At 41.4% G+C, this 22,572-nt stretch overlaps 1 protein-coding gene across 1 annotated transcript; it reads right to left on the bottom strand.

Moving 5' to 3' along the window:
- Nucleotides 1–777: 777 nt before the first annotated feature.
- On the bottom strand, nucleotides 778–17,033 carry CYP24A1 (cytochrome P450 family 24 subfamily A member 1; the record flags this gene model as incomplete). Its single annotated transcript, XM_083358432.1, has 12 exons — nucleotides 778–975; nucleotides 1,521–1,632; nucleotides 3,769–3,960; nucleotides 5,610–5,688; nucleotides 7,210–7,376; nucleotides 9,885–10,030; nucleotides 11,372–11,483; nucleotides 12,942–13,033; nucleotides 13,653–13,749; nucleotides 14,456–14,549; nucleotides 15,768–15,958; nucleotides 16,770–17,033. The coding sequence occupies 11 exons, from the start codon at nucleotides 17,031–17,033 to the stop codon at nucleotides 1,522–1,524; spliced, it is 1,545 nt and encodes a 514-aa protein (XP_083214558.1). The 3' UTR covers nucleotides 778–975; nucleotide 1,521.
- Nucleotides 17,034–22,572: the final 5,539 nt, after the last annotated feature.

The raw sequence follows: 22,572 nt of genomic DNA, 5'->3' as shown, positions 1-22,572 counted from the left end.
ATTTGTTCTGTTCTCCAAAGCATGCATCACCTTGAAGGGCTCATAACAATTTGGGTGGTCTGCATTCTGTAATGTGACTCATTGTTCTGTCTGCCTGAAAGCCTCTGTGTGAGTGTGCGTTTGTGTTTGTATGTATGATATTTCTCCATACATAGTTGCTGAGTTTGCTAAAGGGGCCAGTGGTTGTAACAATGAAACATCAGAGAGAACCAGACATACTTTGTTTTGCAAATGCAGCCCTTTAGCATTTCTACAAACCCTGCATTCATTCCAGATTTCTTGTCACCATAGATTAACACAACTCTCCTCCTCTAATGCTGAAAGGGTAGTGCTTTTATTATTGCCATTCTTCCCTTTATGGATATCTAACACAGTCCATCCCTTAGATTATTTGACGTCTCTTTGCAAATCATGTTCACCCTCTTGCAGACAAAGATCTTCATTTAAAATTCCATAAGGACTTGGGGAGAGGCGAAACAAAACTTCTCCAGCGCTTCCATCCTGAGGTTAAGAGTAAACTCAGAGTTTTATTCTATCACTTTGTTAGCGTTAACCTGTTAGCGTTAGCCAGCTGTCTCCGAGTGATCTGTAAGCCACCTCAGTTTTCCTACAAACATTAACTGCACAGTTCGAGAACTGTACATTTCACAGCAGCAGACGGAGAAGAATGGACTTTTCTTCCATCCCAAGATTAGGTGAAAAGAGCTACTGTCATCTGCCAAGATGGTAATTCTGCCATTCTTCTACTGCATACCTTTGGAACAGGTATAGCTTTTACAATAATATGAGGTGACTGCTAAGGTGTGCTCAACATAGCTTGACTGATTTGCCTTCAAGCTAGCTTTGGATTCCTGCTGTTCTGACCTTGCTGTTAACACACATCGCTCAAAATATAACTAGACTCTAGCAGGATCTGGGAATCCAAAATTCAAGAATGCTGTCTACCAAAAGTGTCAGCTCTTTCTCCAGTTGAATCTATGGGAAAACAAAGAGACAACTTAATAAATTCTTCAGTTCGAAAACTAGCATTTTTGTTTGCAAAGATATATTTATGAAAGGCCTTAGTAGGCAAATTAAAAAAAAAATAACTGAGCAGAATAAGACTTTAAAATGTCCTCCTTATTTCATTCCTAACACATGTGTATTTGCACAAGGAATCTTCAATCCATATATCAGATTTAAGAAATTTAAATCTTTTAATTATTCAATTATTGCACCTGGAGATGGATTTTGTACTTGACAAAATGAATTATCTATCATGGCCCAAATGTTTATGTGTGTTTGCATATGCTTTCAAAATGTAGGATGCTGACAAACTGAATTGTTTTCCTCCTTTCTTTTCTTTCACCATCCGTCTGCAATCACGAGGGCTAGAAATTTCCTTTTCAAAAGCATGAAAGTAGAATTACTCTTAAGAGTTGCCAGTCATCCTTATTTTATCCCTGAAGTTTCTCTCTCTTTGACCTTTAAAGATCACCTTAAACATGTAATTAACTCCATAATGGAACACAAATTTTTACCTTATCGTCGTTTGAATGCAATGGGAAGTTCTCGGTTGGGGATGAGGATTCCTAAGTGAAGAGCTTCTACCGGCTTGTCGTCAGTAGCTACAATCCGATACTTCCGTATAAGCTGTAATACAAAGGGGGAAAAAATGAAGTTCATTAGAGTCTCCCCAACCTGTAATGAAGATGTATTCCGAGTTGGGGAACCTGTCAGTTAAGCAAAATATAGTGTCTGTGTCAAAGTTTAACTCCCACAGGCAGTAATAGTAGGAAAATATGATATGGTAAAGTTCATTAAAAAAAGGTAAAGGTTCCCCTGCACATGTATGCTAGTCATTTCCAACTCTAGGGGCCGGTGCTCATCTCCGTTTCAAAGTCGAAGAGCCAGTGCTTGTCTGAGGACGTCTCCGTGGTCATGTGGCCGGCATGACTAGACTCCAATGGCGCATGGAATGCTGTTACCTTCCCACCGTAGTGGTCCCTATTTTTCTACTTGCATTTTTACGTGCTTTCGAACTGCTAGGTTGGCAGAAGCTGGGACGAGTAACAGGCGCTCACTCTGTTATGCGGCACTCGGGATTTGACCCGCCAAATGCCGACCTTCTGATCGACAAGCTCAGCGTCCTAACCCACTGAGCCACTGTGTCCCTTTTAAAGTTCATAAGGCTTTGAAAGGTTCATCCCTTTCAGTAAGAGAAATAAGCAATATTTTTAGGTAGGAAGGATTGTAGCAATGCTTTCTATATCATTTGGTCACTTCTCCAACACAGAATCACAGAACCCTAAAATTGGAAATGATCTTCTGATCCAATGCTTTGTTGAGTGCAGGATCACTATAGCACCTCTGATAGATGGCCACCCAGCCTCTGTTCCAAAGAGAGTCCTCCTCCTGAATTTAATGAAAAATTGGAAGTTCATCTTGTCAAAAAAGACAATTCACCCTCCAGGACAAAGGGAAAAGTTGCTCCAATGTACCCGAGTGACGCGTAACAGAGTGAGTGCCTGTTACTCGTCCCAGCTTCTGCCAACCTAGCAGTTTGAAAGCAGGTAAAAATGCAAGTAGAAAAATAGGGTCCACTCCGGTGGGAAGGTAACAGCGTTCCGTGCACCTTTGACATCTAGTCATGCCAGCCACATGACCACGGAGACGTCCTCGGACAAGCGCTGGCTCTTCGGCTTTGAAACGGAGATGAGCACCGGCCCCTAGAGTTGGAAACGACTAGCACACATGTGCGGGGGAACCTTTACCTTTACCTTACTACCCTTTCTGGTTCTTTCCGTAGGGTTTGCCCAGAAAAACTTTGCCCAGATTGTTTCTCAGGAGATCCTGTCCCCCACACTTCATTTAAGAACAACTGTAAGCTGTTCTATAACTTTTTTAAAATAAATCAATCTTGATGTATTAGATTGTAATAAATTTCCACTGATATTTTAATAATTTAGCTAAATGAAACAAAAAGCTTGCATTCGCTGCTCTTCCAGGCTCTCCCTCCAGGGTGATGACAAGGAGGGAAACCAAGAGTTTCTTCACCCATTGAAAAATTAATCACAGCTAAGTCCTTCCTTTAAATCCTGAGCTGTGAAAACTAGCCAATTTTGTAATCTGTGCTCGTTTCTTCTAATACAGTTTAAGATTCGTACACAAGTTGGATTCAGTGGATGTAGGGAATTATGAAGAATGCAAAACCAAAGCAGAAGCATACATATATCTTTCCTTGTGGCCATGCCTGAAGAAGAACATTAAGCTCAAGCATTGCTATGGTACATGCAAAGCTGCTATATTCCCTGCTTTGGGGGAAAAAAAGCCTTAGGCTCTCAGATCTCTGTCTCTCAAGCTAAATACCTTCGGGGATTAACAAAATTGCAGTGGAGAAGGTATGTAGGCATAGGTAACCTATCTGGATGTCAGTCTTCCAGGTAAACCAGATAACAAACACAATTAGAAGAGTTAATGCTACATTATTGTAAGGCTACTTTAGCAGACTTATGCGAGTCTGAAGGTACAAACCTCCCACCTTCAATTTTAACAGTCTGATCAATTGAGGCAGGTCTTTCTTAAGTTTTTTTTCTCAGACCATCAACTGACTGTGGGTTCTTCCCTCTCTTGTCGGATAGTTCCCTAGGTACTATCTCTTTCCCTCATTCTCCAAGATCTTCCATCCATTCCATTACAATGAAATACATTTTTGCTGCCATAGAATGCTTACTCTTGTGTACAGATTAATGGGGGAGACATATGTATCTAACATAATTGAATGCTTACCCAACAGAGAGCTAGTTGAAGTTGCAGCTCTGCCAGTCGGCGCCCAACACACATTCTTTTTCCAATGCCAAAGGGAGCATGAGAAAATGGATGGATGGTTTTTTGCAACCAACGCTCTGGCTGAAACTCACTCCAGTTACTGAAATATTCTTCATTGCATCCCAGAGCGTAAGTGTTAATCATCAACACCGTCTGTAAATACAAACACAAATACACAAAATGTATTTACAGAGCAGTGAGAAAAATGTCAAGTGAGTGGAGCATGGAGCATGGACATATTTTGCTTCGGGGGCGGGGAAGACCCAAGGAAATTGCCTATAATGAAACATTGATGCTGAACCCAAAGTAGATGCGTATCACAATCCAAAGGAAAGATCATAGTCAACAACAAGAGATAAAATTATGACAAGAATTTTCAAAACTTCTTGCAATGAATATATATTTTTCAGTGAATTAAAACAGGCAGGATTTTAGTTCTTTGGAGAAAGGGAAAACTTAGCGAGAAAAATACAGGGTTTTTCCCCCTCTTTAAAGACAAGTTAAATGAGATTTAACTTGACTTGGAGTCATTTTTAGGATCAGGATCAGATTTCAAACATGTTAAGTAATGCTACAGAAAACAAAGATTTGCACACCTCTAAGAGATCAGGATCAGGCCTTATAATTTAAGATACAAATTTTAGGAAGGGCAATGATGTGAAAATATGTTTTAGCATTTCACTTGGCAGATCACTAAATAATCAATAAATGATTTTCTTCTCCCCAATAACTTTACTACAATGGGGTTCAGGGAGGAGCTGCACTGGTTAAATGTCTGTTTATATATACTGATCATGTTCACACAGGACAATTAATCTGCTTACTGAATTGACTTATTTTCTGAATTCAATCAATACTTTGAATCTAATTGCTAAGCACATTGATTTGTGCTTTAGATTGTAAGCCGCCCTGAGTCTTCGGAGAAGGGCGGGATATAAATGGGATTTAAAAAAATCATTATCTTCATCAAGTTACGGTAAGTCTAACCAAGTAGAATATTATTGATAACCTCTTGAATAAGCTGGTTAAGGAAGTTGTTATTAAAATAGCGACTATAAATCAACATGGATATCAAGGCAGCTGTCATTATTCAATTTTCCCAAATACCTCCCCATACACACAATGATACAATGAATGCTGGCTGAGTAGAATTTAAAATAAATAAGATCTACTGTTTGCTCAGTGAGCTCTTAGTAATATATTTGAGTCTGAGGGCCACAAGTGTGTGATGGAGCCCATTTTTGGGTTATGCTGAGTGGTGTTTTTCTAATTTTCTCTTGGTTGTTCTGTTTCATCTTTTTTAAAAAAATACTTTATAATTTGTGGGTGTGAGTAAAGGCTGAAATGGATAAAAGCTGGGTGTCATACCTATGGATAGAATAAGGATTTTTTTTCCTGGATTTTGGGGACTGAGGGAGATAAGGGTTTTTTGTTTTGTTTTGCTTAATCAATGTTAAACTCATTACACTTTGTGTGTGCTCCCAGCTCATAATAGAAAGAAATCATGTGAGAAAGTGCTACCAGGAGGTGTAAAAATGATATGTTTTTTGAGTCAGCTTTGAGTTAGTTCCTGTATATCTAAGAGATTTGAGATTTAAAAGCAATTACAGCACTATGCCTGGCATATATCACGACACAAAGTTTATCAAGTATTTGACTCCCAACCATTGACATGCTAGCAAGTATGATAAGGCCAGTCACATCTTGCATCAATACTGTTGTTGGCAGAAAAAAAACCAGGTTATACATTCAACCATTTAATCAAAATAAATTACAGTATGTAAGTGGTGGAAGTCACTTACCCCTTTTGGAAGAGCATAATTCTCAAGGACTGTTTCTTTGTCAAGGGTTCGTGTGGTAAATGGCACAGAAGGTGTTAACCTACAGTAAAATGAGATAAGTCCACTTTATTTTTGGGTGGTGGGTGGGTATCAAACCTATCTATCAAGGGGTATACACATTATCAGCTGGACTATGCAAAACATTCAGAGGTAACCCAAGTGACTTTCTAAACCTGTTGCTCAGAGCATCATGAATAAGCTGGTTAAGGATGTTGTGTTAACATCCTTATTTCAGAAAGGTTTGGAGTAAATGTTTCAAAATTCTTTTTGTTTCTCACTCTTCACAGCAGAGAAGACCCGTCCAACAAAATTGCTACATATTTTAAAGACTGGGAATGAACTTTAAAGTAGGTGTGCCAACCTTAGGAAGGGTCCCTTCTGGCCTTTTGTGTTGTCCATTATCCATCTGTGGGCTATGCTATCTCTTATCTGACTGTTCCCTAGGTAGCATCTCTTTCCCCTGTCTCCCAAGGTCTTCTCCACATACCACTGCACCATGCTCTTTGTCCTCAAACAAGGAGAAAAAGGTGGCCTAGGTGGAATTTCAGCCTGTTCTATTTAGGTATCCATCTTACATTGGCCTTCCTTTGAGCTATCAATAGTTACCGTATTTTCCGGCATATAAGATGACTTTTTAACCCATGAAAATCTTCTCAAAAGTCGGGGGTCGTCTTATACGCCCAGTCATCTTATACGCCGGAAAATAGTACATAAATCAATCGAGCACCCGTTCTTGCAAAGCAACTTCAAGCCTCCTTAGTCCAGTCCCCACTCCAACATGACCCTCCCTTCCCACCCCCAAGAGCCTCTAAGCCCCTTCCCCTCCCTCTTGCAAATGCCAGACCCCGGGAGTGGCAGGAAGCCCCTCCCCCTCACCCAAGAGGCATCTGAGCATAAGCAGAGCACGCCCTGCTACCCACTATCTCTCCCAGCAGCCTGGACAGCGGTACCTGGCGGCCTGGTGCCCCTCTCGCCCGCAGACCACGCAGCGGGCCTCGCCAGCCAGCCTCAGCATGGCCGCCCCAAGCCCGGCTCTCCAGCGCATCTTCCAGGCCCGCCTGGCTGACTGCCTCCTGGGCAGGGCTTGGCTCCAGATGCGGCAGCTGCTCTGTCTGCAAATGCACTCTCAAAGCTGGATCGCACTTGGCCGTGCAGGCTGCCGAAAGGCGGGGACTCGGAGTTCCCATGGTGGTTGCGGCTTCTGGTGTGCCGTTTGCAGAGTCTGGCCTGGAAGAGCGCGTCATGTGAACGCAGCTCTTGCGTGTATTCCAAAGGGTGGGTGGAAGGGAAAGCCCCTTTGGGCTTCAAAAAAGCGGCTTTGCACCATCTGCATCAGAAGGGGCTGAATCGGGCTTGTGTCAGACACTTGGCAACTGGCATGTACCCGTATTTTCCAGCATATAAGACGAAAAATCTTGAAAATCTTCTCAAAAGTCGGGGGTCGTCTTATACGCCCAGTCGTCTTATACGCCGGAAAATACGGTACTTGAATTTTTTGCTCTATAGCTGCCAATTCAAGGGGAAAGAATAATTTTATTCTTAGGTTTGTGAGCCAGTTTACCTCATTGATTCTTTCAGGCATGCCTTCAAATAGGGCATTTTTTTCAGGTGTTCACAATTTGGGTCTTCTCCAGGTAAAACCACATTCTGTATCTCCTCAAACAGTTTTGCCTGGACATCTGGCTTGCAGGAGATGTTGTATAGAGCCCAAAGTAAACTGTTGGCAGTCTAAAAAAAGCAACAGAAATCACTCTGGATTATTATACTAGCAAAAGAAACCTAAACACATCGTGCTAAAAAAGTTGATTTTGTTTTATAGGCAACTTTGGTAGGTTAAAAAATCTGAACTTGCTCTTACCCAAGGAATGTGAAGAAACTTAAAAACATTAGGCTTCACAATTTAGAGAAACATCTGTGACCCTACAATTTGGAGATTGATAGAAACAAGAGATGGATAATCCAAAGTCCTGAGACCACAGGAGCTTCTAAAAGCCTCCGTTACTGAATTACAAATTTGTAATGCAACAGGGGAAATATTATTAAATGTGTAATTGGATGGTGTTCACATTAACCATTTAATTTTAATTATCCAAGAAAATAAAATTACACTTTTTGTCCAGGTCCCATCCATTATTGCTTCTGATGTGGTTCTTGGCAAACTACTCAGTGGAATTTTATATCCACAAAGCTTTGTGTATGTCTAATGTAAGAATAACTTTAATAAAATGCTGAAAATATTGGTATTATAAGATTGTGCCCTAATCCTCTAGTCTCAAGTATGGATAAGTAAAATCTGGTTCCCCTAATGCAGAGCATCTGTAGCAAGGAGTTGGCCAGTATGCAAGAAGACAAAAAGTGAAATATGGGTCAAAATATATGTGCCCCATCTCCGATAAACTGGGCAAGCTGATTCCCTGTCAGGTCTCTGAGGTAGGTCTATATATTGCAGTGATTCCAACGATGCTATGGTTGGTTCCATCAACCCCATCAGAATGCGCAACTTTTGGGAGGGTCAAAGACCCCCTCACACAGCTTTCAAATGTCCCTCTTCCAAAATTCAACAAGAAATGGAGGTTTACAATGAAAACCAAATTTTATTTAATCAAAATGAAATTAATTGCTCTTTTTATTTTCCCCTTTCTGCTGTGCTGAAAATTAGAACATGGCAACAATATTTCCAGTGGCTTCAGGCACCAGTTTGCACTCTACATTACCTTGCACTTGTACCAGCAGAATATCTGCATAAGTCTACATTCATGTAATTGTGTAATTCCTAATTAGTTATACTTGCAACTCACTATATCTCTAGGATTCTGCTGTGTTTCACATCCTGTTCTAGGGCAACATATCCAGACCTTTTCCATCCCAGAAGATTCTATTGCAGATGGATCTTTGTTGCAACGCAGCCCAGCAGATATGTTGACCCAACCCAAAAACAACATAGAAAAATCCAGCCAAAATTCAGTTCTTTATGTGCTCAGAATATACAGACAGAATCTTGCCAGACTAAACTTATACTACTCTAACTCTAATGGATATGCCTTGGAAGATTCTAGGGAGTGGCCATCTTAAATCTCTCCCTCTGTCTCCTATCCAGTTCTGGGTTGAGTTGCCTCTTGTCTCTCTCCCTTCCTTGGAATGTGCTTTCTCCTTCTTGGGAAACTGCTGCATCACCAGAGCCAATTCTACCACTTCCCCCTTTATAGGTGCACGTTCCATCACATGTAGGAATGAAAAGGATAGACTCCAGGGCTGTATGGAATTCTGTATTCTGTCTAGAGACAGAAAAAAGAGCTTATGGAGCCCAAATGTAATATCTCAAAGCAGTGGCAATCACACAATGGTGTGTGGGTAGATTGCTGCAGAAGTCAGCTATCCCACAATTATTTAATTCTAGATGACAACTGCCTAGCAAGCATCTATGTCTTTGTGTTGTTCTCACCCATGTCTGTATTGTCTAAAAGAAAAGAAAAACCCTATCATCTCTTTAACTCCAGGTGGCTTCATGAGCTTGTCTAAATAATCATCTTGTTTATCAAACTTTGGGTGACATTGTGTTGGGATTCAGGCTAACTACTTTATTGTATTCTCCCTCTAATTCAGGAATGTCTCCAGAATGGGAACAAACAGACAAGGTCCCCCATTCCATGGGACCTTGTCTGTTTGTTCCCATTCTGGAGACATTCCTGAATTAGAGGGAGAATACAATAAAGTAGTTAGCCTGAATCCTACACGTGTGGATCTGATTGATTGCACCAATCAGCTTTGTGAGAGCCAACTACCAATGGTAATGAGTGTCAATTGCAGATTAACATTCCCATGGAAGTGTACCAAATAATGGACAGTTAAGTTTAAGATGTATTTCACTAGGCTCCTTCAACCTGGGCTTATCCATAGGTTTTCCACAATAATTCCCATCGTTACTCAAGTTTGTGCATAATATGAGTTATAGGAGATGCCTTTGGAACGCACCATTGTGGTGAATGGCCTGAAATCATGATCATAGAAAAAAGGAAAACAACTACAGCAGCATTGCATCCTACAGAAAATGGAAGGTACAAACCCATGTCATCACGGTGTTAAAATCCCTTATTCAATGCCAACTCTAAAAATGCTGCCTAAAAGAACAGGCTCTGATTGAACAAAGAAGGAAAAAGCCTTTGTGGTGTGTGGCAGATTATCAGAAACACGAAATCATTGTTCATTTACAAATGAAAAGAAGCTAACAGTATTTACCGTTTCAACCCCAGCAATCTGAAGCTCTGTAATAGCTGCATATAGTTCTTTCTTCGAAAGCTGGCTCCCAAAGTAGATGTCACAGAGGAAATCTTCAGAGGGATTTGCAGAGTGTTTCTTCAGCCTGCTGTCAATGGAGCATTTCACTGAAGGAGAAAAGAGGAAGTGATGATTAAACAATAACATTATGGTGTAGAAGCCTCAAATGTCTACTTTGAGAAATTAAAATTAAATTATGAGAAATTAAAATGTTCAAGATCAAGAAATGTTGTAAATTAGATTGATCTTCTCCAATCTATCTTCTTCTGAATGTATTTGGACTGCATCATCCACCCAGGACTACTGGCCAGCCAGTCTGAAAACAGGGAATTCTGGGAGAGTGAGTTTCAATAGGACTGGAGAACCACAGGTTTTAAGAAGCTGGTTTACTAAAAGGGCTGCTGGTTCCTTTTTCATTTAAGCATGAAGATTGTTAGTATGCAAAAATAAGGTTCAGATCCCTATTCTATTATAATAATCCTTCTGAGATTCACTGAAGGAAACTTAGGGATATAAGGATAATGTTCAAATCTGTGTGGGAGAGAACTAAACATTTGCCTTACTGAATAATCCATTCTAGTATTTTTACTCATTCCATGGTGAATTTAAGCCATACAATCCAGTATTCATACCAACTGTAGCTAATAACAGAAAAAAGGTTAAGTATCCATTTTAGAATATTGGTAAGTCTGTTGAACTTGGTTTAGGGAGATTTAAGACACAGGTAGTCCTCGACGTACGACCACAATTGAGCCCAAAATTTTTGTTGCTAAGCGAGACATTTGTTAAGTGAACTTTGCCTCATCTTACGACCTTTCTTGTCACAGTTCTTAAGGGAATCACCACAGTTGTTAAGTTAATAATGCAGATGTTAAGTGAATCTGGCTTTTCCATTGACTTTGCTTATCAGAAGACTGATCACATGACCCCAAAACACTGCCACCGTCATAAATATGTCAGTTGCCAAAAGTCTGTAATTTGATCATGTGACCATGAAGATGCCGCAATGTTTGTAATTGTGAAAAACAGTCATAAGTCACTTTTTCCAATGCTGTTGTAACTTCAAAAGATCACTAAACATTGCAAGTCAAGGACTACCCATAAAAGGTTTTTTTAACCACTGAGCCTAGTGATTTGGTAAAGATTTATATTCTCTCTTCATCCAATCCAGTTTTTTCCCCCCAAACCTGGCAACTTTTAAGATGTGTGGACTTCAACTCCCAGAATTCTGACTGGAGAATTGAAGGCTGTCAAGTTTGAAAAAACATTGATCTGACCTATCCCACAAAATGGTTCAGGAAAATAAATGAACTCCAGATAGCCAGGCTGGTTTCTTGATGCAAGATGCAAAATCCACTGCCAAACCTAAGATGCAAATACATATTTCACAAAATATTTTCCGTGTCCTTACAAATCTTTAATTACCTGTCTTAAATATATTTAATTACCTGTCTTAAATATATTATCCCATGCATTTGTATGAGCTTGCCAAACTTTTGTATTTAGACTTCTATGGAGTTCAACTGGCGTCACCATCATCTTGCCAAAAGTGCTCATCATCTGTATATAATGAAAACAACAAACACCATTATTAAAGTACCAGGAAAAGTTCAAAAGAATATATATTTTACCATTAGAGAAAGGATTAACTTAGATTCAATAAACTGAGCTATACTTGGGCCCTAAACTAGAATACCAAGTAGAAGCTGTTCCATGTGGACCTGGGATCATAGTAATCCTTACATATAATTATATATAATTATGTCTCATTCAATGAATGGGGTTTGCACCACATACTAAGTCTTGCTTCCCAGTTTAACAAGATTAAAATTAACTAAGCTTTGATTGTTGCACGTGGGACTTTCATTCAGGTGGCTAGAAAGGCCCAACAGAGGCTTCACTTTCTTAAGGTCTTGCGGAAGAACAGGGTAGAACAACAGCTAATGACCCTCTTTTACCGGTCTACTATAGAGAGCGTCCTCTCGTATGGTATTGTGGTTTGGTATGCTGGTCTGACAGCCACAGACAGGAAAGTATTACAGAGGGTGGTGAGCACAACACAAGACATTGTGGGCTGTTCCCTGACACCACTGGATGACATCACCAGGGCTCGTTGCCTTGCAAGAGTGAGGAAGATTCTCAGGGATGACTCACACCCTGGATGGTATCTCTTTACTCTCCTACCATCCGGTAGGAGATATAGGAATATAGCCAGCCGTACCAACAGGCTGAAAAATAGCTTTTATCCGTGGGCTGTTAGGCTTTTAAATGGGACATAATCTTATGCAGAATTGACTTGGGAGGCCGGTGTGTGGTGTAGTTGGTTCACATGGTGTGGTAGGATGGAGGGTTTGTTGTCACTGTGTGTTGGGGGGAGAGAGCACGGGGGGAGGCTCAGCTAATCTCAATGTACTCATGTTGTACTTTGACAATAAAGGTTTATTATTATCTGATTAAGGGTTTTATGAGAACATAATAATTTATATGTCTGAGGGCAACAATCTGAAGTATTTCTGGAGGGCTACCACTCAGAAATTGAATGTCTGCTTTTCAAGGTGAAGGACCCAAGGAGAGTCTCCAGGCATCTTCATACAAGGTGGGGGAAAAAAAATCCCTGAAACCTGTAGAGCAACTGACAATCAACCAGTGACCCAGCCTACTATAAGACATTATCCTAGAACGCTGGAAATATTCCTTGCAGCTTATTTTCTTATGGAGCATCAAAGGTTTTTTCCATTTATTTAGGTTAAGGGCCTCAGTCAGTGAAAACTACTGAGAAGACCTAACTCCAGTATCTCTGCGTAGTTCAGAAGGGATAAGGTTTCTAGACAATACATCCCATAATCAATTCCATGCTGGAACTGCATAACTGAATAATTGCAAAGGCTGGGACAGGCAATAGCAAAATAGATGCGTCCCTGGACTGCAGTCCCTTTATTCCCACAGAAGCAGACATGGCTGACTTGCTAATATCTTACAGAAAAAGGATTGGCTATCATGTGTGTGGCATTTTCATACCGTTTTTACAGCCTTGATAAAGTTCAAACTTTCCTCCTCTACGTCTTGCTGCAGAAGTCCAAACCTTTTCCCATATAGCATCAGGCAAATACCTAGTATACATATAAAAAAGAAATCATGGCAAAAACATGGCCCAGTTTCTTGACCATGTTTTCCTTAACATATCTCTCTGGGAATTTTAAATGATGCCCAATCCCCTCCTTTTGATGCAATTAATATATAATGTCCACGGTATTAGTAATACCTACTTACGAGGCCTCAAGGACAACACATTGAGTAATAAGCAACTGGCCAGAGTTCCCCTCTACATGGACAAGGTTTATTTGTTTGTAATATTTTTTTATTCTACCTTTATTATTTTATAAGTAACTCAAGGTAGCAAATATTTCCCCACAACAATAACCCTATCAGGTGGGTTGGACTGAAAGAGAGTGATTGGCCCAAAGCCACCCAGCCAACTTTCATGACTAAGGTGAGACTTGAACTTATGGTCTCCTGGTATTTAGGCCAGCAATTTAACCACTACACCAAATTCGCTCTTCACCTGATCTTTACCTGGTGCCTTTCAGGAAAATCCCAGAATTATTAGCCAACACGGCCATCCTGGTTAAGGCATTCTGAGAATTCCAGGTTGGGGAAAGCTAGCCTATATGGATACATTTTAGTGTAGAGAAAAAGCAGCAATGACCCCAGAATGAATGAAAAACTTACTTTCAAATGACCACTTGTTCAGTGCTGAATATAAATCTTCTATTTGTCCATTCTCATTACAGAGTGTGTCTATCTGATGCATAAAATCAGCCAGGACCTATGGAAGAGATTGAAAGAGCTCTCTTAGTGTTCTGCATCAGAAAAATGAAAGGTCATTAGGAAGTGAATCAAATTTAAAAATACTAACATTATAATGCTTTCAAGTCTATGGCATGCTAATTCTACATTTGGAATATCATGCAGAGTTCTGATCAGTGTATCACAAAACAGACGCTGTGGAAGATACAGAAAAGGGGGTGATCAAAATTATCCTAGGTCTGGAAAAGATCTTTTCATTTGCTAACTTTAACTAAGTCAGAGATGAAAAATATATAATTAACATCTGATGGATACTAGTGAAATAGTAAAGTGAAATAGAAATTAAGTAATATGCTTTTAAACCATTTGGAACTGAAGGCTAGACATGAATATTTGCTCTTTACTTTAATTCTTTCCCTTCCTGCATATAGGAATTTGGCATGCGAAGAAGGAAGTTGCAGCCTTCACTGTACCCTGATGTGCTACATTTCTACATGGCAGAGAAATCTGTGAGATGCATTCAAAATTATTGTTTCAACTATATTTCCAACTGGTATAAGTTAAGAAAGATTTCACATGATTTCTGGAGAGATAATTTTCTAATTTCTTTCTTCCCTCTTTTAAAGTAGCCCACATAATAACAAGAGCGTTCAAAATTTCAAATTACACCTGTGTCTGGATCAGACTTTTAGAGGCAATTTTAAACACCTATTCTTCTGCAGTACCTCATTGATTTTAGTGTCCAACTTTACAACTTCCATGGGTTTCATTAATTTCTTCTGAAATGCACTTCTTACTCTCTGCCAGTCCTTCCCTTCTCTGTGAAAAACAAATATTCAAGTGATTAAAAGACACCCTCAACTTAGCACATCCACTATATTGATCATAAAGGCTCTGTGAACATTTTAACATTTCCTGGTTAAAATGAAAGGTGCATGCGTGTATGAGGAAACGTTAAACCAATATTAAGTCTGGGCAGTTTTCATAAGTGAATGCTAATATACTTTAAGAAAGATAAGCAAGCAGACTAATCAGATTTGATAATATGGGAAAATGGCTTTGCATCCCAATATATCATTTACTTTAAATAAAGATAAAAAATTCCCTTAGTCAAGCTTGAGCCCTGGGCACAAGAGCAAATATACCTTATGGATGTGGTTTTCTGCTGCTTTTTTCTGACTTAATTTCACCTAAAACTATGAGAGTCCTGTTTAGCTTTTGGGAAGATGTACTAAGTGCTGCCATTGATCTCTTACTTTTAAGGTAAAGGTAAAGGTTCCCCCACACATGCATGCTAGTCGTTTCCGACTCTAGGGACCGGTGCTCATCTCCGTTTCAAAGCCAAAGAGCCAGCGTTTGTCCGAGGACGACTCTGTGGTCATGTGGCCGGCATGTCTAGACACCAAAGGTGCACGGAACACTGTTACCTTCCCACCGTAGTGGTCCCTATTTTTCTACTTGCATTTTTACGTGCTTTCGAACTGCTAGGTTGGCAGAAGCTGGGACGAGTAACAGGCGCTCACTCTGTTATGCAGCACTCGGGATTTGACCCGCCAAACTGCCGACCATCTGATCGACAAGCTCAGCAGCATTCTTCACATTCTGCATTTCCCTTCTAGCTTGAGTGTTATCTTATGTGCATTTGATCTAAAAACTGCCTTTCTCCTGCTGCAGTTCTTCCATTCTAATGTTGCCAGGAGGGTTAAGTCCAAATTAACTGGGATAATGCTGCAGTTTGCTTCTCTATACTGTCACTATGATAAACTTGCTTGCTTTCAGGATAAAACAGCTGAATGTGGTCCCAAAAGACGAAGAATCCTAAAGAAAATGTAAATATAAACGGCATATTGACTTTTTCTCCCACAATCATTTAATATTTATAAATAATGAAACTACCACCAAAGGCTCAAATGTACTTATGAAACAGCAATCTGAACTACATGCTCTTAGCATCCCTTGCACTAAAACCTCAAGCCAACATAAGCACAGGGCATTTTCAGCACAAAGCGGCATATGTCCTTCCACATCTTTACTCACAGGATAAGTAGCCCATAGCCCTCTTTACGATAGTCTCGATAGGCTTTCCAGGGTTTAATCTCCAGGCGCTGAGGATAGGCACTTTCTTTCCTATAGAGAGACTCTAGCAGACAAGGTGCGCCTATATGAACTGAGTCAAAACTCCCAAGTTTCATGCGGAAGATTTTGCCAAACCTCTGGTGGTACTCAGCCTTGAAGAGAAGGGAAAAGAAAGGGGAGGGAAGGTTAAATCGGGCAGCCAAGCACTCAGTCACAGACTTCCTTGCAAAGAAGAGGTGAATAAATACACAGTACAGTACACACAACTTTCAGCTCACAACAATGGCTATCTAGCATTCTGTAAGACACATCTCCTTCAGACATAAGATGGACCAGAACAGATCTGTTGAAATGGTGATGATGGAGCTTATATTAAGCATTTGATTGAGAACGTCCTAGTGTCATGATGTTAGAACATGTTATCTCAAAAAGTGGTTGCTCCTTCTTCCTTAATGAGTTTTTAAACAAGATGCAAGAACGGTCACCTGTTTAAGATGCCCCCAATGACTGATTCCCTGCATTGGCTGAAGACTGACGGGATCAGACTGATCCAAAGCAGTCTGAGAATTCTGCAGTCTGCTCAGTCCATCACAATGATAGGAGATGCTGAACTAGAAGATCTTTGAAGTACCTTCCAAACAATAATAATAATAATAATAATAATAATAATAATAATAATAATAATAAGAAGAAGAAGAAGAAGAAGAAGAAGAAGAAGAAGAAGAAGAAGAAGTAGTAATAGTAGTAGTAGTAGTAGTAGTAGTAGTTGGAAGGGACCTCGGAGGTAATCCTTAAGAGATATTTTCCAATCCTGCCACTAAAACCTTTAGGCCAGAGAGGGTTAGCAACTGCTTTTGCCATTCAAAGAACTACATGTTTTGCCATAAGCGACCCTCAACAGTCAGCCAACACTAACTTTGGGCAAAGGATCTATTGGGAAGGGGGAAAACACAGATTACTCACCAGTGTCTGGTGCTGTTTCTTGAGGCCCCCTTTCCACAGGATGTCTACCAGGCTGCCCATCAGAGGCCATTTGATGGGACCGGGCAGAGCAGAAAGTGAGTGGGGACCATGCATGGGGCAAGAAGGCACCTGAGCCTTGGGCTCCAAGGCACACACGGACGAAGTGGGCACCTGTTGCTGCTGCTGCAAAGCAGGTGCGCTCCTGGGACCTCGCAGCTTTAGGAGAGAGCTGAGCAAGGGGGCTGGCTTCAAAGGGGAACTCATGATTCTGGTACTGGATGGAAGGTTGGGTGGGTGGGTGGGTGGATGGACGGTTCAAACGCCGGAGAACCTCCGGCTGCAGGAGGGCTATACCCTGGAAAGCCAAGCGCGGGAGGAAGGTGGAGAAGAACTAGGAAGGGGACTTCGAAGGGCCGCGATCTAGCTCCGGGAAGACTCTGGCAGTCGGGATTGCTGGCAAAGCGAAAGAAACTGATGGGGGTTCTCTCTCCCCTCGTGCAACGGCAAGGGAAGGTCTGGAGTGCGGCGGGATGAGGATGCTGCGCTCCCTTCTTGCTCAGGTCCCATAGCCCGGCGGAACGAGGCATATATAGCGTTAGGGGCCGGGAGCTGGGCTTGCCAATTGGAAGGCAGGGGAGGAGAGCAGAGCGCTGGGTGGGGCGGGGGAAGGCCACGGCCCCCAGGGAAGCCTCGGCGGGACTCGGAGTTCGCAGGTGGGAAACGCCCGTCTCCCGTCCTCCCTGCTGCCCGAACGAAGCTTTCGGGGGGGGCGGGGGGGACTCGCGGGCTTGCGGCCATCTGGCTGCGTTCCTCCCAGGGCCGAGTCATCCTGGCCCCGGCGAGCTCTCCTTTTCCTCCCGGTTCTTGGCGAGCCCTTTTTCCTTCGGGAACCCAGCGAGTCAGGCGCCTCCTGCGAGAGAGGCTTCTTTCTCCGCCTGGAATCGGGGTCATTGCACTTCGCGGAGTCAGGTGGAAGCCGGCCGCTGGCCGGAGAGCCGGGAGAAGAACGTAGGACGAAGGGCGGGGCCTATCGTTTACGCTTGAAATCTTGCGTAACGCGCGCTCCTTCGTTCCGGGAAAGGCGCAGACAAACGCGCGGCTAACTAACCGGCCGAGAGGATGTCCACGCAGGCATATGCATAGAATGAAGGCTATTGCTAAGCACGTTGGTTTGTGCTTAAATTGTAAGCCGCCCTGAGTCTTCGGAGAAGGGCGGGATATAAATGGGATTCAAATAAAATAAATAAATAAAATAAATAAAAATGGGCTGAAAACAGAAAAGCAGAAAATTACCGAAGACTGGATAGGAAAGGAGCATTTATGTCAGCTGTATGGTACTGATAGAGCAGGGAGGCAAAATAAAGATGTGGTGTTCCTTAGCTTAGTGAGACCTTTAAACCAGGGCTTTTCAACCTTTTCACCCATTGTACCACTTTTAAGATATGGCAACATCCCAGTACCGCGTCGCCTAGCAGGGTGTCAAAAACTTGACAAAAAAGGAAAAAAGTGATGAAGTATGGGTAGTCCTCAACTTACAACAGTTTGCTTAGTGACTGTTCGAAGTTACAATGGCACTGAAAAAAGTGTCCCCCTAAGCCACAGCCAAGCAAGACACCTGCCTGCCCGCCTGGCGGCGCTTTTCTTCCTGTCCAAGGTTTTCATTGTTGTGAGCATTTCTGTTGAGGATTGGCAGCAGGGATGGGGTGTGTGGGTTGGTTTTTACCCCCCCCCCCCCGTCTGCTGGGTAGTTGCAGCAGGTTTTGGTCAGTTCACATGACCCTGGGACACTGTGACCGTCATAAATATGAATCAGTTGCCAAGCATCTGAATGTAAATCACAAGACCCTGGAGATGCTGCAACATTCCAGCTGATTGGCACTTCTTTTGGGCTTAGCAGAAGCACCAGGATCAGCGCCAAGTTCCAGCTGGAGCCTGGCACTGATCCTGGAGCTTCTGCTGAGCCCTGACAGCCCTGCAGCTGCAGCCATCTCTTGCTCAGGGTTGTGCGGTGCTGCCACCGGTTCAGCTCATTCCCCTTCCCCGCTACGTTTCTAGGATGGTCGCGGGCCACCTGCCAGGTACCAATGTACCACAGGTGGTACCTGTACCACTGGTTGAAAAGCCCTGCTTTAAACCACTCTCTTCAATTTCACTCCATGTATGATAGACTTGCGGGGCTGGCACATTGTGCAATAAGTTCAAATGGTGCAATAAGATTGTGTGTTTGTTAGTAGGATTCACTGGGTTAGGTTTTTTTTGTTTTCCTTTTTTTTGTCTTCACTGTGAGTTGAGTTGAGGGGGGTGCACGAAGGGAGGCTCAGCCAATCTCATTGTACACATGTTGTACTCTGACAATAAAGGTTGATTTGATTTGAAAACTGAACATTTCCACCAGCCGTTCTCTACCAGTTTTAAATGAGCTATTCTGACATTTGCTGTATTTCTAGCAAGGACACAGAGAGAGAGAGATGAAAAAAGGTGTTCGTAAGACACCTTTTTGTGTCTAATGTTGTCAAGGTCAAAGGAGTGCTGAAACATTGGACATGATTCTATCACTACTGCCAAGAGCCACTTAAGTATTGTATCACTTGTGGGGATAACACTTTTTAAATAGCTGAAGGATCATCACAGAAAAGATGGACAAAATCTTTATCAACCTAGAATGCAGGACACAGAGCTTAATATATGGAGTTCGGATTGCCCCTGAATACTGGGAAAAATAATGTCTATTATTAAGAGCAGTTTAAGAGTGGGAAACATTTATCTAGAGAGACTGGTGCACGTGTATGGGTGAAAATGTGTGTGTGATGCTGTAATCACATTAATACCTGGACTTAGTAGATTTGTGTCTGATGCAACATTAGTGTGATTGGATCAGCACAAGCATGTTGTCTTGCAATCACTGAAATTTAATGCTGATACAATTGATGGTGGTCTTCATTAGGACGGTCACTGATTGTGGATCTTTTAATTTGGATTCCTGAACTTGACAAGGTGGGTGGACTCATTGGATTTAGCGGCCTCTTCCTAGTCAATGATTCTGTCATTCAATCAGGGCTCTGCCTTTATTTGACGGTATAACCTTTAAGGATACTTTTATACAGGGAAGGTTGATAGCTGGACAAATAATATTTTGGAGGGTTTTCAAAGAAAACAGGCTTTGTGCAGCATAAAAATGTACCTTTTCTAGATCCATCAGTTTGTTGCCCAACAGACTGTTTGACTTCATTAAAAGAGTATCAGAACAAAAAGGGTCAAATTCAATTTGCACACATTACAATTGTGTGCACTTCTTTAATTGTCAATAGATAGCAGCATCTTGATTTACCTAACTGTTGCTTGTTTGGAACAGGCAACATGAAAAGCAGGCACCCTATTTGATAAGCTACAGTAAAAGTTTGCACTGTTGGAGATTAAGATATTTGGCTTAGCCTGGAAGAATCAGATACAGATAGCCATGTAACACAATTCTTAGTGGCTCATTTTGGGCCAGTCATTACTTCTTACCCTAAGTTACCTCACAAACTCATCGTGGGATAAAGTAAGAGAGGCAAATCATACATTCCCCCCTCCCTTTACTTTTGTAGAGAAGAGGTGAAAGAGTATGCTGATGAATGGTAAAGATCTACACTGGGACATTTTTCCACATTTATTTCTGAGTTGTAAAAGGCAACATGTTATTTTTTGCATGGGAAGTACTCATATTAAATAGATAATCAATTTTGAGAAAGAAGTTGGGAGGGGCTGTTTGGTTTTGTTTATACCTGTCCAGTTGTGCTGTTTCCCATGCATATTCTCAGGGAAAATGGTGGGCGTGGTATAAAACAGGGGTCTCCAAACCTGGCAGCTTTAAGACTTGTGGACTTCAACTCTTAGAATTCCTCAGCCACCCCTACTGGCTGTGGAATTCTGGAAGTTGAAGTCCAGAAGTCTTAAAAGTTGCCAGGTTTGGAGACCCCTAGTATAAAATTTTAGCTTCTGCTGAAGGCCTGGTATAGTAGCTAGGTGTGTGTCCATGCCAATTCATTCACACGAGGAAAGAAGCACTGAGAAAGAAACAACTCTTTCCTGATCTTGTAATTCCACCCACAATCACAGCCTTTTACTATAACCTCTTTAAAGAGATTTCAAAGGAAACCTCTGCACTGAAAGATGGGATAAAAAAAACCTTTGCATCCTGTTTATTTTGGCTTTTCCACTACTGGTTCCCTTCAGTGCCTGCCATCAAGCAAGATATTATTCTCACAAATTATTGATTCATCTTTCCCCCTCTCTCATGATAATCAGAAGACTGCCCTTCCACCATCAGCTGATGAATAATATTTTTGCTTTCTCCTGGTTTAATCAACCTAGACTCTGATTGACAAGCAAAGAAATATCAGTAAGATGCTTCAAAATGGGCCAAAGCACTTATTTTCATTGGGTTTGAGGAAATAAGAGAAATAAAAAAATCTCTTTGCAAAAAATTAAATAAATGCTGCTTGCATAGGAAATCTGAGAACGCTGTTGTAACTCTAGAAAAGCCAGGCCAGTTTCAAATCTCACTGGGCAACTGCCAATTATACAGGACAATCATGCTTGCTGAATATAACTTCTTGCATTTAAAAGCATGTCCGGACCTTTTGCTAAGCTCTGAAAATGACTACTCAGAGTCATTCAAGCTATTTTTAACTGATTTTGCATTTGCTTTCGTGCCGGAACAAGCTTGCAGACTTTTGCTATTATAGGGCATCTGTGAATCTAAAGGGAAAATCCAAAGTTTTGTTTTTGTTTTGCTTGAAATGCTTAATTTCAGAATGTTCAAATAGATATGGATCTGAATGCATATGCGCCAGAATATGCACCAGAAGGCAAGACAAGAAGCAATGGTTCGAAACTAACTTAAGGTGAGAAGCAACCTAGTACTAAGGAGAAACTTCTTGACAGTGAGAACAATCAACCAATGGAATGGAAGTTGCCTCCAGAAGTTGTGGATGCTCCATCACTGGAGGCTTTTAAAAGGAGACTGGACAGACACTTGTCTGAAATGATATAGGGTCTACTGCTTGAGCAGGGGATTGGACTAGAAGCCCTCCAAGGTCCCTTCCAACTTTGTTATTCTATTATTCTGAATACTGCTAAATGGTCAAATAAACCAGCAGGTACAGCTAAGAACATTAGAAAGAGTTAAAGTTAAAACAGGTATCACATGGAAATATCTTTGGTGGCTATGGCTGGTGCAAGTTATAGTGCAACACATCTGGAGGCTAACAGGATGAGAAAGCCTGCCTTAAGGGAGCAAAGCCTTGAGCATAATCCAATTAAAGTTCCTTCTTTGTAGCTTTTCTGTATTGGTAACAGGAGGTATCCCTCCTGGGCTCCATGGGACCTACAGTATTTCTGAACATTTGGATACCACTTTGGACTTCTAAGATTTTTTCCTTGTTGGAAGGGAGGTAGTTCTGCCTGGGTCTGCAGCTTCTTAGATGAATAGAACAATAACTGAATCAAGAAATAACAAGAGAAAAATATCCCCTAAACATAGTAGGAAATATTTCCTTATCTAATGTAGAGCTACTTTTTTTTCTGGATTTTTTAAAAATCCTGCTTTTATTATTTTTCATAGAGAACTCAAGGCAGCAATATACCTAATGGTCTTTTCTCTTATTTTCCCCACAACAGCAACACTGTGAGATGAGTTGGGCTGAGGAAGAGTGACTGTCCAAAGTCAGCCAGTTGGCCTAAGGTGGGACTAGAACTCACGGTCTCCAGGTTTTTAAGCCATCTCTTTCACTACTACCCCAACATTGCTTTTCATCAGGAG

Source organism: Vipera ursinii, assembly GCF_947247035.1.
Source record: "Vipera ursinii genome assembly, chromosome: 3".
NCBI lineage: Eukaryota > Metazoa > Chordata > Lepidosauria > Squamata > Viperidae > Vipera > Vipera ursinii.
This window is presented reverse-complemented; position numbering and strand designations above follow the sequence as displayed.